Here is a 14,695-nt window from a genome sequence, read left to right as displayed (position 1 = left end):
CGGAGTACCCGGAGGGAACCACACATGCACGGGGCGAACATGCAAACTCCACACAGAAGGGCCCTCTACATCCCAACTGGGATTCGAACCAGGAACCTTTTAGCTGTGACCACTGCACTACCCTACAAAAAGAAAGAAAAAGAGACACGTTCATTCCCCTCGAATGGTGAAAGGAGACATCTTCAACCAAACACTAACCACATAAAACCAAAAGACGAATGTATTGTCAAAACTAGAAATGATTATGTCAGAACTTCTGAGTCATTTATGTAAACTGATCCTGTAACATGCTGTAATATATTGCTATTACTAAATCATTCCTACATGTAATTTGTCCTAGGATGATAAAATCTCATTCTTTCAGCGGTGTCGAACTTCAAACGGAGGAGTCAGATGTACCAGCAGCCCCTGCAGTGGATCCGACAGCAGATGGAGCAGCTTTAAGAGGGTCTAAAGGAACTCAGTGACGGGCCGTTCCTGCACTGAAACTAGGGTAAGCTGAGAGATCACTGCAGACCGCAGTGAGAAGACTTAAGCAAAGGAGCTTTATGAATATGGCTAAATATTTTGAAAGTGATGTTTACCTCAAAGAGCTGCAACACCGTTAAAACTAATCCTTATTAGGCAGTTAGTTCTCTAACTTTTATTGATTGTGTGTAATTCTAGAAAACCTTCTGAATAATATTTATGGTAAATGGTAAATGGACTGTACTTATATAGCGCTTTTCTAGTCTTTGCGACCACTCAAAGCTGCTTTTACACTACATATCACATTCACCCATTCACACACTGATGGCAGAGGCTGCTACGTAAAGTGCCCAACTGTCAATCAGATAACACATTCATACCCGTTGGCTATGCCACCGGGAGCAATTTGGGGTTCAGTGTCTTGCCCAAGGACACTTCGACATGTAGCCTGACGGAGCTGGGGATCGAACCTCCGACCTTCCGACTGAAGGACCTCTACCACTGAGCCACAGCCGCACCGTTTTTAAACGTTTTATGGTTGGCTTTCTTTGTTATGAATCTCTAAGTTTACTTTTCCTTTCCCCCAGGTGTCACTGACCCCCTTTCTGTGAGGTTCATGTCAATGTCTGCTGTATCAGAGTAACTGACCCACAACCCCATCAATGGCCCCTTTTCACCTGTGGGAAAATATCTGCACATAGACTTAAAGGGCCAAACCTTGTAAAAGAGAAGAACAAATCATCTGACAGTAAAGCAGGTGAGTGTTTTGAAGCCAAGTTATGTCAGTCTGACTTTAACTTTAGGCCATAGTGCCTAATTAATAAAAAGCTATTAGATGGATAGACGTGTGTTTTACTGACGTCCATGGCGGTGAATTTTTTCTGTAGCTCCACCAAAACGTTAGCTTTTTACTTTTTTGTTAAAATATCTGTTACATCATTTACTGTACAATTTAGTTCACACATTCATTCGGCTAGAAAATGATTTACTGATAACTACTAATCTCCTGACCTTTTATTTTCAACTGTGCTTGAAGCTAAATACATAATATTAGCAAGCTAACATGCTAAACCAACAGGGTGAAAAAGTAAAACTTACCGACATGCTAGCATTTTAACATTTTAGCTAGCTGGTGTTAGCATCGAGAACAGCCTTGCTGAGCTGCTAGCATGACTCTAGACTTTTAGTGTTTATGAAACAACAGAGCAGAACAGGGTAGAAAATGAACTGACACATAACACATATAGCAAAGTATGTGTTTTAGTGTTTAGCCTGCTGCTCTGCTAGCATGTGGACATATTTACAAAACAGACAGGGAACAAAGAGAAGCTAGAGAAGCTGGCAACAAGGGGAATGTCGCCTAGAACATATTCAGACCACTCACAACCACTCTCCAGTATATTGACTAAGGATTTATTAATAAAGTAGGTGAATATAAGGATGAAGGATGAAAAGTTTTTGTTCATATAATCAGTTGTAAACATAGTTTAGGAATCATATGAATTGTATTTGTGCTGCAGAGTTCTTTAGTGCTGACATGGAAGTTGTACGTGATATTTGATTCATAACAGCCCCTCATCAGATCTTAAACATTAATTTTTGGTCAGCTGGTGTCATCCAGCACAAAGGATTTATCTGTGCTCTTAGTTCTCTTTAATAAGTCTTTGCTGTCAACCAAAGTGGATTACAACTCCTGAGCCTTTGACACAGACGCACAGCGAGCTGATTGGACGACTCGCGCTCTGAATCTGCTGCTCACAAACTGTTTTCAGTCTGGCCATGCCCGGATGCTCGCTGGATGCTGTGCATTCTGGTTATGCTTTTTACTGGATTTTTTCCATCTTTATTTTGAAAAACCGCTATGGGAAACTGCAGTGGGTCGTCTGTGGAGAACCTACAAGCTTGTGAGAGTCATCAGTGGTACAGGAAGTTCATGACAGAGTGCCCATCCGGACTTCTCACGTTTTACGAGTTCAAGCAATTCTTTGGTCTGAGGAATCTCTCGGATACGTCAGACGCCTACGTGAAGACCATGTTCACAACCTTTGACATGAATGATGTAAGATGATTTATGATCTTCTAGAAGGATGATATATTTCATGTAATGGCACAATATCAGTGTTGGTGCATCTCTAAGTGCATGCATCGTTGGTTACTTTTCAACTTAACTGAATAGCAGTGAAAGTTAAATGTTTTAAAACTGTTTTCTTGGCAAGAAAAAAAGAAGTTGTAGTTCTCATTAAAATATATATTTGCAGGTATGTAGTTTATGATAATGTTGCTAATAAGAATAATCCTAATCATACTCATTATTCACCAATATCACTGAAAATCTACATCTACTATAATTACAAATATGAATCACAATCCTCATCCTTATTGGAAACACCGAAACAGATTAAAAAAACATGTATTTTTACTTGTTTCGATGTACTTTTTAAAACCAGTTACTTTATATTTCATGCATATTTAGTGTATAACCAAAAATTGTTTCTCATGTTCATCCATTTCTTTTCAAAACTGTGCATGTATTTCGCTTCAGCGTCTGCTTGTGTTTTCCTGAGAGGAAAGTGGTTCACGTCATTTCTGCTAATGGAGATCTGTTTGAGACGAACTTATTCTATTAGAGAGGGGGCTTATCCCTCAGACGCTGCTCACCCAACTGACCCACAACCTAAAACAAGACAGACGAAGCCTCTATTTACAAACATGTGAACCACATTCACTTTTTGGCGATCAATCTCCCTCTCAAAGTTCACAAAAAAGTCTGTTTATCACTAATTTTGATTGTATTATAAGATCATCAGAGGTAGATTAGTCAGGTCTTAAATTCACATTTGCCTTTTTTTTTGTACAAGCTTTAATGTTGCAAGATGAATGACTGAGCGTGTCCATGGTGTCCCTTTCTCCTGCAGGATGGCTTCATTGATTTCATGGAGTATGTGGCCGCTCTGAGCCTGGTGCTGAAAGGAGGCGTGCAGCAGAAGCTCCGCTGGTACTTCAAGCTCTACGACATAGACGGGAGTGGGTGCATCGACCGTGACGAGCTGCTTCTCATAATCAAGGTGCGCATGAGCCCCTCCTGCTATGTTCAGCCTGACACGGGGCTTAGTGACAGATCAAGATAATCCCAAACACTGTCCTGGAAGAACCCTGTTAGACCACCCGGGTCTGAATGAAATACTCTCAATCCCCCCCTCAGGCTGAGAGGAGGGTGAGACATAAACAGTGCAAACTGCTGCACTGAGCTGACATCTACTGGTGGAACAAGTGAAAGCAACAACAAAGAAATGCATGTGTCAGGTTTTAACTCCTTTCTCTGTGTCATGTTTAGTCCATCCGTGCAATCAATGGAATCCCCAACGAGACATCAGCAGAGGACTTTGCCAACATGGTGTTTGACAGCATTGACATCAACGGAGACGGTAAGAGGAAAAAAGATCTCAATAAATGTGCATCTCGTCGAAAGCAGTGAAAGTTCAGCATGTGTGTGTGTGTTGCAGGTGAGCTGTCCTACGAGGAGTTCATGGAGGGGATTCAGAAAGACGAAATGCTGCTGAAGACTCTAACAGAGAGTTTGGACCTCTCACACATCGTCCAGAAGATTCAAGGAGAGATGAGAGGAAGCAAATAGTATTTCAAGCTTAATGGACCTGAACATTTTTTTTACTTGTGCCACGGCTGATGGAGTGAAGATGTGGGTTCAGGATGACCCACAAATCATCAACTGGCCAAATATATGTGGCTCAGTCTATGGGTCACAATCAGAGTACAGCAGGGTGCCACTGTTTATGGTTTTGGTTCACGTATTCTTGGACCAGAAAGACTTTCCATCTACTCCAATAATTGTTGTATCCAATGCACCGATTTAATGTGACAGTAATTCACAGTGAAAATCAACAAAACAAGACAAGGAAGACGTTTTTTGTCATTTTCAAACCTGTATGTGTTCATCCCCCGATGTCACAGTGAAACACTGCTTGATGTATGTATATTAAGTGCCATAATTTGCATTTTGTTTAATATTAAATTAATGTTGAACTGTGTGATTAAATAATCCTACTGCAGAATTAACTTCCTAGATTTATATAAGATTCATTACAGCCCCCTGAGATTTCTCCTTTTCTGACCCACAGCAGAAATGTACACATTTTTGCCTTTTCAGCAGTATTTTTGCTCTTTTATGACTTTAAACTGATTTAATGCAACCCACTACGCCAAGGTCGATTTACTAGACAGTAGCTGGAATGTATATTTTAAATAAACTTTTACTTTTATTAAAATCATATGACTCTCTGCACCAATCAGCCAAGAGAGTGATTTCATCACAATCTTCATCAGAGGGCCTCCTGCCTGTTCACACACATAAAACACAATGAGCCAGATTTGTGATTTTCAGAATTATTCCGTTAAGTTGCTCGTCAAATTAAAAGTGAAGGAAACAACTGTTGCAAGTTTTGCCTTGCAACTCTGACAAGTGCATCAAGATATACTGTTGATCTTTAATTGTCTACTACACAGCATGAAACAGGCTGTATTCTTTTTCTGAAACAAACGCTAAGCAATAAATTAGTTTATGTCAAAAAGTTGCAAGAGATTTTTTAAAAAGAATATGAAGTTTTGAAGTGTTTTTACGAGCATATAAAGTCATAAATGAAATGTTTAATGACTTGATGTTCCTATCCTAACCGTGTTAAATGTAATATTTAGAAGGGGCCACTCATCAGGGTTCATGGCTTTAAGGTCGACAGTCTGTCGAGGAGAATTTTGCAATATTTATTTTATCATTTGATTCATTTAAAATGTCCTAAAGACAAGTGCAAAGTTTGCAGTATACAAAAAAGGCAGATATTAGCGTCGGGAGAAAATTAATGGTGTGTAACAGAAATATAGTTTTTAAAATGCCTTCAATCACTTGTGACCCTTAACAGTCCCCTTCACAACGAGGCCCTGACCCCTGACCCACACATCCTCTCCCATCCTTTCTAATGCTAAGAGAGCCAGCAACTTCAATCAGACGTGTAACCAAACCACGCACACGGCCACTTCAGACCTTACAACCATCTATTCCCATCCCAGAATGCTAATAGCATAATTAGCATATCTCTCACACACGGCGACAGGCTCATTATGCAGATTTTACCGAAACCAGGAAAAGCAGAGGAAAGAGGCCCAGCTGACAGCGGACACACGCTCACACAGCAGGAGTGGTTTCAGGGAGTGGTTTGTTATTGTCGAGCTGTTATTAGCGACGGATCATCATCATCATCTGTCTGCTTGTCTTACGCCACTTCATAGGACATGTAATGTTCTTTTATTTTACGGAAAAAATCCCCCAGTTCTTTCATGTCAAGTCAGCCATGTTGCCTGCAATATGAGTCAAGGATGTAGGTCAATTTAGGGATATTTAGTCGAGAAGATATGTTTCCTTTATTGTGTATTTTTCAATTAACACATGTGGGAAAAAAAGAATTCATTTTTGGCTAAAAAAATAGGTGTAGAAAAAGTTAACTTCGGGCCTTTAAATGTCGTCTTGTAAAATGACGATATGGGTGATTTAAATATGTTACTTTGTAGATTTTCCTTCATTTCTCTTGTGCTAGCATTTGCGGGTACGACATATAGGCTATATGCTGTCAAAAATGTTAACATAATGTATCATATCATCTTGTGGAAACAAAGCACAATAAAAATGATTTTGTTTGTCTCAGACAAAAGGCAAATATTTAGGTCACGACTTTCATTATTTTACATGACTAATGATTCGTAATAATGTCTGTGTTAGACTCATAAATACTTTTCTCCTCCTTGAGTTTGGCTAACAGTGAAACGCTCAGGTGCTCGTTAAAAGAAGTATAGTGACTGCCCACGTGCGCAGTGAAAAGCTGTCCTCCAGCTGCTCAGAAAAGGTGTGTCACCGGCGTGACGTCACGCTATACCTGAGTTTCGGTGGAGGAAAGGGGGAAGAGCCACCCGAGGGAACAACATCAGCTCAAAGGAGTTTTCCGACAGAAACGCTTCTCCGGTTGTTGTGCTCACACACCGCAGTGAAAGTGACAGTCTGTGAACTTTGGTCGAAGAGAGTGTGCAGGAGTGTTTTTGGCGGGTTTGCAGCTAAAACAGACGATTTTACGTCAGCTGTTGGTCAGCAGGCCGACGAGGTAAGACCTGCCTTACTTCCTGGTTCTCCGCAGGTATGCGTGTCGTTATGTATTTAGTATCGTGTTTAGTAGCTTTGTAGCCTATGTTTGAGGACTGGGTCAATTCTACTTCAAGTCTCGCCTTTAAAAATACAGGGGCCTAAAATACACCACCTAATGTGTAAACTCTATGACAAACACACAAGTTAAAGGTGAAGGCAAGGTGTGGACATGTTTGGAAAATCCGGACGTGCAGGATTTGGGCGAACACTGCAGCAGCAGCTTTATCTCTGAGTTTATGAAGGATTTCTGGCAATTGCGGAATTAATCAGAGTGATACTGACTGGTCTGTGTTTTGTCGTTAGCTGGGATGTCCGTCACCCCTCGCCGTGTCCGGCTGAAGCCCTGGCTGGTGGCTCAGGTGGACAGCGGGAGATACCCGGGTCTGATGTGGATGGACCGCGAGGCCATGCGCTTCAAGATCCCATGGAAACACGCCACGAGACACACACCTCAGCACGAAGACGAGGACACCATATTCAAGGTCAAGACGACAACTAAACTTTACAGATGTCACTATTTAAAAAAGTTGAATTAGAAAGAGCAGTGTTTCTTAAGTGTTTGTTTACTCTGACACTGTGCTTGCAAATGTTTGCACTACGGCTCAAGTGGTGCATTGAGCTGTAACATTTTGTAGGCTATGTTTCACCTTTGCATGTTGCTGGAGCCTCATCTGGTTTTGCAACTCGGTTACATAAGGTCTCTTTCTGGCTTCTAGCATTTAGAAACATTGGTTCAAACTATTTGGTCATAAATAAGGAATAAGAGAGAGGTAGGTGTGTGCTGGTATTTGGGGCTTGTGTTGCTAAAATTGAAGATCAGTGATGTTGGGATGTCTTGTCAGGTATAATGATGGACTGTTAACATCCCTCCCTGCATGGATGCATTAATCTAAATTGTTCCAAAATTGATCGAAGAATAAAGATTTATTACAGATTTTTTTGTATACATGCTTCATTAGAAACTCACATAACTCATCAACCAATTTTGGAGGGAAAAAGCTGTGGATCTTGTGCAGGAATATACAAATGTCCAAACAGGACTGTGATAATGAAACCTGCGCTCTGTGTAAATTTTCCTCCAGGCATGGGCCGTGGAGACCGGGAAGTTCCAGGAGGGGGTGGATGAACCCGATCCTGCAAAGTGGAAAGCTCAGCTCCGATGTGCCCTGAACAAAAGCAGAGAGTTCAACCTGGTGTATGATGGCACCAAAGAGGTCCCCATGAATCCCCTGAAGATATATGATGTCTGCGACATCCCCCAGCCCTCCCAAGGTGAATAGGAGCTGGTTAAATATAATAGACTCAATTGATCAAGTCCCTCCATTTCTCTGTCATTGTCGTCATATTTAATCTTTTTTAACTCACTCTCTCACCACAGGCTCCTCAGACGCTGGTTCCTGGACTCCACATGATGACGAAGGAGGTGAGGAAGATATCCCAGATACACCAGAGTCCCTCCCACCATACCCATCTAACGGTGAGTGACTTCTCCTCATACTTTTGATCATATTTTTCATGTCCTTGCAGTAAAAAACAAAGAGCTTCAGTTTTATGTCTGTTAACAACTTATAATCTCTCCTGTGTTTCCACATTTAGGCACCAGTCCCTCTCCTAACATTATGTGGTCTCCGATGGGCTCAGAGTCCTCCATGCAGCCCCCCAGCTGCCCCCCTTCAAACGAGGGCTGGCCCAAAGAGGAGCCTGTCAAAATCTGGCCCAAAGAGGAGCCTGTAGATGTGGAGATGCAACCCACCCCAGACTTGCCCCCCGCTCTTCTGCCTGATCACGTGATGCAGCCACCTTCTCTACCTGACGCCCTCTTTGCCTCTCCAGAAACGTGGATCAGTTCCCTCCCGAGTAAGATGCACTACTTTTATTGTTGTTGATGTGAAATAGAGAAAAACTTTATTTATTTATTTATTTTTTACAATACTCAAAAGTAGTGCCATTGTTTGGGACTATTTTCAGCTGCAGATTTGATGCTCTTGTGAGTATTTACAGCAGCAACATTGTGTATGTGGAAATAACTTAAAAACTACAAAGCCCATCTACATCATAATGAAGGAGCATGTGAAAAACATGTCTTACTGGTGTGTTTTTATGAGTTAAAAGACAAGAATTGAAGTCAGTGGCAGAGAAAAATATGCCTCCTCTCTCTCTTTCCCATATTTCCTGTCTCTCTTCAGCTGTCCTATCCGATAAAGACAAAGGCAAAATCAAAGCCTAACTTCTGCTTTATACTGAAGCTAGTTTTAATATGCTCACATCTCTCCCAGTGACAGACCTGGAGGTGCAGTTCCAGTACAGAGGGAAGGAGATGTGTCCCACAGCGACCGTCAGTAACCCGCAGGGCTGCAGGCTCTTCTACGGAGACCTGGGCCCCATGGTGAACCAGGAGGAGCTGTTCGGCCCCGTGAACCTGGAGCAGCTGCGCTTCCCGACCACAGAGCACATCACCAACGATAAGCAGAGGGTCTTCACTAACCGCCTGCTGGATGTGATGGACAGAGGCCTCATCCTGGAGGTCAACGGCCATGATATCTACGCCATCCGTCTCTGTCAGTGTAAGGTGTACTGGTCCGGCCCCTGTGCTCCGAATCCGACTGCACCGAACCTCATAGAGCGTCAGAGGAAGGTCAAACTCTTCTGTCTGGAGTCTTTTCTCAGTGGTGAGTACAATTCTCGCTTTGTTGCAACAATAAAATAGCTTTAACGTACACTTTGAGAGAGAATTCTTATGAATGTGTTTGTATGTTGCGCAGGAGTGATAGCCCACCAGCGCGGCCTGACATCAATCCCCCCTAACTTTGAAATCAACCTGTGTTTTGGAGAGGAGTGGCCTGATGGTAGGCCCAGAGAGAGGAAGCTCATCATGGTTCAGGTGAGACATGTTTCTTGAAAAAGCCAATCAGGGGTCAGATGCTTCACTTTTACTCCCAAAAAAAAGAAACAGTAAAGATTTGAACAGATAATCGCTTCTTATTTACAATCTTTTGTACCATTTCAATGGAAAGTATAAAAGCTGTTTATTAAACTTTATCAGCAGTGACTCATGCTTGTCCTCCGTCCTGCAGGTCATTCCCGTCGTGGCCCGTATGATAAGCGAGATGTTTTCCGGAGACAACATGCGATCATTCGACAGCGGCAGCGTTCGCCTCCAGATTTCAATCCCAGATATCAAAGACAACATAGTGACCCACCTGAAGCAGCTGTACTGCCTGCTGCAGACCCACCAGGGCCAGGACGGCTGGGCGCTGCCCCCCGGCCCCGGCCTGAACATCGTCCAGGCTCTGCAGGCACAGTGAGGCGGCACACACAGTGAACTATCATATACCACTGTATGTTTGACTCTGCTACTGAGAGGTACCCACTGTTAGCAAAGAAGTACTTATGTGTAATCAGTTAGAAGTGTGCACAGTATACTGTAGGATTCATGTTTTTCAGCTTCTCTCTAGTACTGTGATGATGATACTCTGTATATAGAGGTAGTGCCTCCATGCCTGCATTAGTCGGTGTGTGCAGGGACCATAGACAGACGGGGTGACTGTAAGGGCCAAAGTCCTGCCTGCTGCAAGAGGAACATTTAACAAAGTTAATGAGTTACAGAAATCTCCCCGCCTTATTTATCCAGAAGGTTCTGTGATTGACAAACTTTCCCAGAGTCGTGAAACAAGGCAGAATGAGTTTTTCCTTTGACCTCATATAAAATGTTTTGGGTGTTTTGTATATTGTGAATAAGATATAGGCAAATGTGAATTAAATGATTTCTTCCTCCATCGTTTATGACCCAACAGTCGAGCTCTCCTCAGCTGAGTAAGATCTCACTATCCTTCGAGCACATGTGATCAGATTACATTTTTTAAACGTTTCTCAAAAAGTCCACACTCAGCCTGCCGTTTTGTCTTCACTTGTTTTATTCCTCCATTTTTTTCTGTAGGATATTTTTGTATTCATATCTTTGATTTTAAACCATTCATTGTTTCCATGCAGACATTTAACTAAAAAACATTCAGCTTTATGGTTCCTTTAAAATATGGATGCCACTGCACTTTGAGGTGCTGAATTATTTTTTATTCCTAGTTGAATGTTAGTGCCTTTATCATATGATTGTACTCTTATTTTATCAATAAAAAATGATTTAATAACATTGAGAGTTTTTGAATTTCTTGAATCCCTTCAAACAGTAAACATGGTACAACATGTGAGCTCTGTACAAAACAGCATTATTCCCAATCAACTGTTATTAATTAATTTTTTTAACTCTTATTTCAAGCTCCTCTCACAGAGATGTTAAAGTTATCTATAGTTTCACAGTTTCACAGTTTCACAGTCTACATTGTCAAATATTTGTTTTAGTTGCTGCTCCAGCTAAGCGACAGGTGACGCTACAGGTTGGCAGATTGAGTAAACTGCAGTTTTGCGCCTTCTGAATGTGCTCATGCGTCATTGCTGACCTCCAGTGGTTTAATTCAACAGCAGCAGCAGCAGGTCCGAGACGAATGAAATGTTGTTACTGTCAAACAACAGCTACCTTTAGCATTCAGCCACTTGCTAGTTATTGTTACCAGGGGTCTCAAATCTCACGCAATGGCCGTGAGACTCACGCATTTAAGCCAGTTCTCACGGTCTCACGCCACACGTGGTATTTCTCACGCTGAAATGCACAACACAGAATTACGTGGGGAGTGAGACCTCTGCACTGACTTCATACTATCCCGAGTTAGCGCCCAACTGCCAATCAGAAAACATCGGACATATGAGACATACGGACTTCTCATTACATTACAGCACCGCAATGACTGACAGCATCAGACAGACGGAAAGCTGCGGTCCACTAAGTCTTCAGCAGCCTTCAGTCTGTTCAGTAACTTCTATCTCCAGTAGAGTCACGTTACCTTCACTGTCTGTTGGATGAAACAGCTCCGTCACCTCTGGCTGCTGCTGCAGGACAGGTCAGGTCGTCTGCTTAAAGCAGCCTCCTTAAGTGCACTCAAACATTGTAGCAAGTCCCGTTAGTTAAAAATAGTTATCCGTGTTGAAATCCGCAGAATAAAGGCTAATTAGCGAACTAAACGAGGTGCCATAAGGTTATATTATGATGTGTTCAAGGTCGGCTCAGAAAAATGACCATTGGGCGACGGTAAACGAAAAAAGTCATCATGGTGTGTTCAAATGCAAATTCTAGAAAAAGAAAATTTAGGTAGGCAACAATAATATAGTTGTATAGTGCACGTCAATAACTTTTTAGTCAAGTAACTGGTAATTTGCATGGATGAGGGGTATTTTACAAAGGCAATTTATCGTGATTAATCAGATTAAATTTAATCGACTGACAGCACTAATTTTTAGTTTTTCATTTTGCCAAGTTATCAAAACAAGTATTGTGTATAATTGACATAAAAAAATAATTTTTACTTTTTACTTTTGTACTGAAGTAAATTTCAGAGCGTGTACTTTTTTACTTTTACTTGAGTAAAGGAGTTGAATCAGTACTTCTACTTTTACCAGAGCCTTTTTTTATATCAGTACTTCTACTTAAGTACAGAGTGTGAGTACTTTTGCCACCTCTGCAGTGATTGATTGAACAGAAAGTTCGCCATCGATTTAGACGGCTAGCAGAGGTTTACAGTTGGCTACCATTTGCCAACTTCAATTAGCCAACTGTAGTACTCAGTGTGTGAAATACGGTACATTTACATTTACGACAGATTTTGTGTGTGGTGTGTGTGTGGAATTAGTGTTGTGTGTGCATAGAGTAAGGAGAAAGAGAGGAAAAGGGGAGGGGTGATAAGAAGAAGGAAAAATAGTATAGATTAAAATAAATATATTGGTAGATTCCTGATATTGTATGTTTAACTAAATGTAATAGTGGTAGTGTGAGGTAGGACTGGTCGCAGGTAAGAGGCAGATCTCATGTTTGAATGTATATTTGATATATTATATTATGTTATATTATATATTATATGTTATATTTCTTATACGGTTCATGATGATTGAATACGTTTTTAATTGAATACTGTTTTCTAGGGGCTCACTTGGGGTCAAAGTGTTGTCTGTTCATCTTAAAATGTAAAATTAAACAGTTAATCAGCTGATTAAATTTGTCTTATCAAATTAGCCCATTGTTTTCATTCCTATTTGTGCTTGTCAATTATGAACAGTATGAAAAATTGAACTAGTTTTAAACAACAAAAATAATTGGGTGGGGCCTCTGGGCCTCCGGGGCGAAACTACAAAATTTTGAGTCACTACGGCCTGAACAGATGAAATCTCACTCTGAGCTTTTGATGAAACTTGAGAGGTCTGTTGTTACTGCTAGCAAGGAAGTCGCTGAAAGCTAATATTACTATTTGGTAGCATTACCAGTACAAGAGGAAATGTGTAAAATCCCGATGTTAACCAGGAATTTACTTCCTATCTTACATCATTTAAGCTTGGAAGTAGCTGATGCTAACATTAGCCGTGGTCAGTAGCTAATGTGTCAAATACGTTGTTTTCCTTTGAAATATGGCCGCACGTCGTCACCCCAGATTTTGACTTTGCCATGTCATTTCATTTGCTCCTTCATGATGATGATTTGTCAGATTCACTGTATTTATTTGAGATAGACCCTAAATGGCCGAAAATGGCTGCTGTGTGAATATGGTGAGTAAGTACTTTTAGCTTTATCATCACATTGCATTTTAATAAGACCGTGACAAGTGGCATGTGTTGGTTCTTGATTTCAAAACAATGATTGTTTGTATTTTGTTTTTATATTTCTCCAGTGAGAGCCTTCGGGCTAAATATAGTCGTGCTGTTAACCCATTACATCACAAAGGAATTTGTTCTAGTTAATGTTTTGTGTTTCCTCCTCAGATGACATTAAAGCACAAAAGGTTGATGTTTTTACAAGCTGAGATATTTCCTTCAGTATTAGTATTAGTCATATGAACAACACTTAAAGAGAGAATATTTTTAATAGCTTTTTTAATTTATCTAACTAAATAACAATAAAATGGTTGTTCTATAAAGATAGGACCCTCACAAAAGAGACGTAGTTAACAATTGATATTAATACTGCAATAAAATGAATGCTGCTTTATCAACTCCTTCCCTTTGGATCTATTTTTAGATCACTGCGATCAATGCTGACTGAAGTTGTTGGCAATTATATATGGAAAAAAGCTGATAAAGCGCATGTTCTGGTTTATAGACCAGAATGACTTCCCCGTATCTCGTAACCTTTGCTCAGTCAGGATGGCACACTTAAGAGCTCACACCCTCAACAGGCCGGCTCAACAGTCCCCAGATGGTAATGCTACTGACTGTGGACTTTGTCCTTCTCTTTTATGAGGAAGTCTTGGGTGTATCGCTTCGCTGACTGAGGTAAAGGACACAAATATGAGTTGTTTTTGTGCTTGGGGATAAATAATACAGAAGGAAGTTACAACATTCGACTGGCAGACGTCAAAGGTAAGAGATTTTGACTGAATCTTCAGAGCGATCTGGATACTTGGATAAAGGATCTGTGGGTTTGCACGTCTCTTACACAATTCAAACTAAATCTATATATCTGTAATCGTTCCGATATTCTTTACAGTGAACTAATCTTGAAAACAGATATAATGAGAACAAAAATACGAGTCTCGTGTAACTTTTTGATCGTAAAATGTTCTCGATGTGTTGACTTTGTTTTATTGTATTCAAACAGATCATTTACATGCGCTCTGATTTCATCCACAACTGTTGTTTAAGACATCAACAAAGCTGTCTTTTAAAACTTGAAATATTACGACACAAAGTTGTCTTTGTTTACTACAAAACAGAGATGTTGTTCGAGCTAAGACTTAATCATAACATAATTAAAAATTAAGAAAATCTGAGATTCTCAAGAATCTGTGAGCTTTAAATCATTAATTATTTACAGATTTAATTCAGATTCAGGTTTCTGAGTGAGCTCATTCCACTGACATTAAAAATGCATGGCTTGTATAAATCATATCATCATCATATTTGCTGTTGCAGGTGTGTTTGTTCAGAACA

The 14,695-nt window shown here is 40.6% G+C and overlaps 2 protein-coding genes across 2 annotated transcripts; both read left to right on the top strand.

Moving 5' to 3' along the window:
* Positions 1 to 2,329: 2,329 nt before the first annotated feature.
* Positions 2,330 to 4,102, top strand: guca1ab.2 (guanylate cyclase activator 1Ab.2). Its single transcript, XM_069678496.1, has 4 exons — positions 2,330 to 2,527; positions 3,384 to 3,533; positions 3,803 to 3,893; positions 3,972 to 4,102. Exons 1-4 carry the CDS (start codon positions 2,330 to 2,332, stop codon positions 4,100 to 4,102), a joined length of 570 nt encoding a protein of 189 aa, XP_069534597.1.
* Positions 4,103 to 6,425: 2,323 nt separating this feature from the next.
* irf6 (interferon regulatory factor 6) lies at positions 6,426 to 10,775 on the top strand. The gene is made up of 8 exons (XM_069677688.1): positions 6,426 to 6,629; positions 6,974 to 7,152; positions 7,753 to 7,942; positions 8,049 to 8,147; positions 8,267 to 8,527; positions 8,947 to 9,339; positions 9,433 to 9,551; positions 9,745 to 10,775. The coding sequence occupies exons 2-8, from the start codon at positions 6,979 to 6,981 to the stop codon at positions 9,973 to 9,975; spliced, it is 1,467 nt and encodes a 488-aa protein (XP_069533789.1). The 5' UTR covers positions 6,426 to 6,629; positions 6,974 to 6,978; the 3' UTR covers positions 9,976 to 10,775.
* Positions 10,776 to 14,695: the final 3,920 nt, after the last annotated feature.

Source organism: Semicossyphus pulcher, unplaced genomic scaffold (assembly GCF_022749685.1).
Source record: "Semicossyphus pulcher isolate SPU_LCO1_2020_fin unplaced genomic scaffold, fSemPul1.0.p SCAF_3, whole genome shotgun sequence".
NCBI lineage: Eukaryota > Metazoa > Chordata > Actinopteri > Labriformes > Labridae > Semicossyphus > Semicossyphus pulcher.
The sequence above is the reverse complement of the archived record's forward strand: the minus strand, read 5'-3'. Positions and strand labels throughout refer to the sequence as shown.

Coding starts and splice junctions, on each gene's coding strand:
- guca1ab.2 (XM_069678496.1), top strand. CDS start 2,330: ATGGGAAACTGCAGTGGGTCGTCTGTGGAGAACCTACAAGCTTGTGAG. Junction 2,528..3,383: donor CAACCTTTGACATGAATGAT/GTAAGATGATTT, acceptor TTTCTCCTGCAG/GATGGCTTCATTGATTTCAT. Junction 3,534..3,802: donor AGCTGCTTCTCATAATCAAG/GTGCGCATGAGC, acceptor TGTCATGTTTAG/TCCATCCGTGCAATCAATGG.
- irf6 (XM_069677688.1), top strand. CDS start 6,979: ATGTCCGTCACCCCTCGCCGTGTCCGGCTGAAGCCCTGGCTGGTGGCT. Junction 8,148..8,266: donor CCCACCATACCCATCTAACG/GTGAGTGACTTC, acceptor TTCCACATTTAG/GCACCAGTCCCTCTCCTAAC. Junction 9,552..9,744: donor GGAAGCTCATCATGGTTCAG/GTGAGACATGTT, acceptor TCCGTCCTGCAG/GTCATTCCCGTCGTGGCCCG.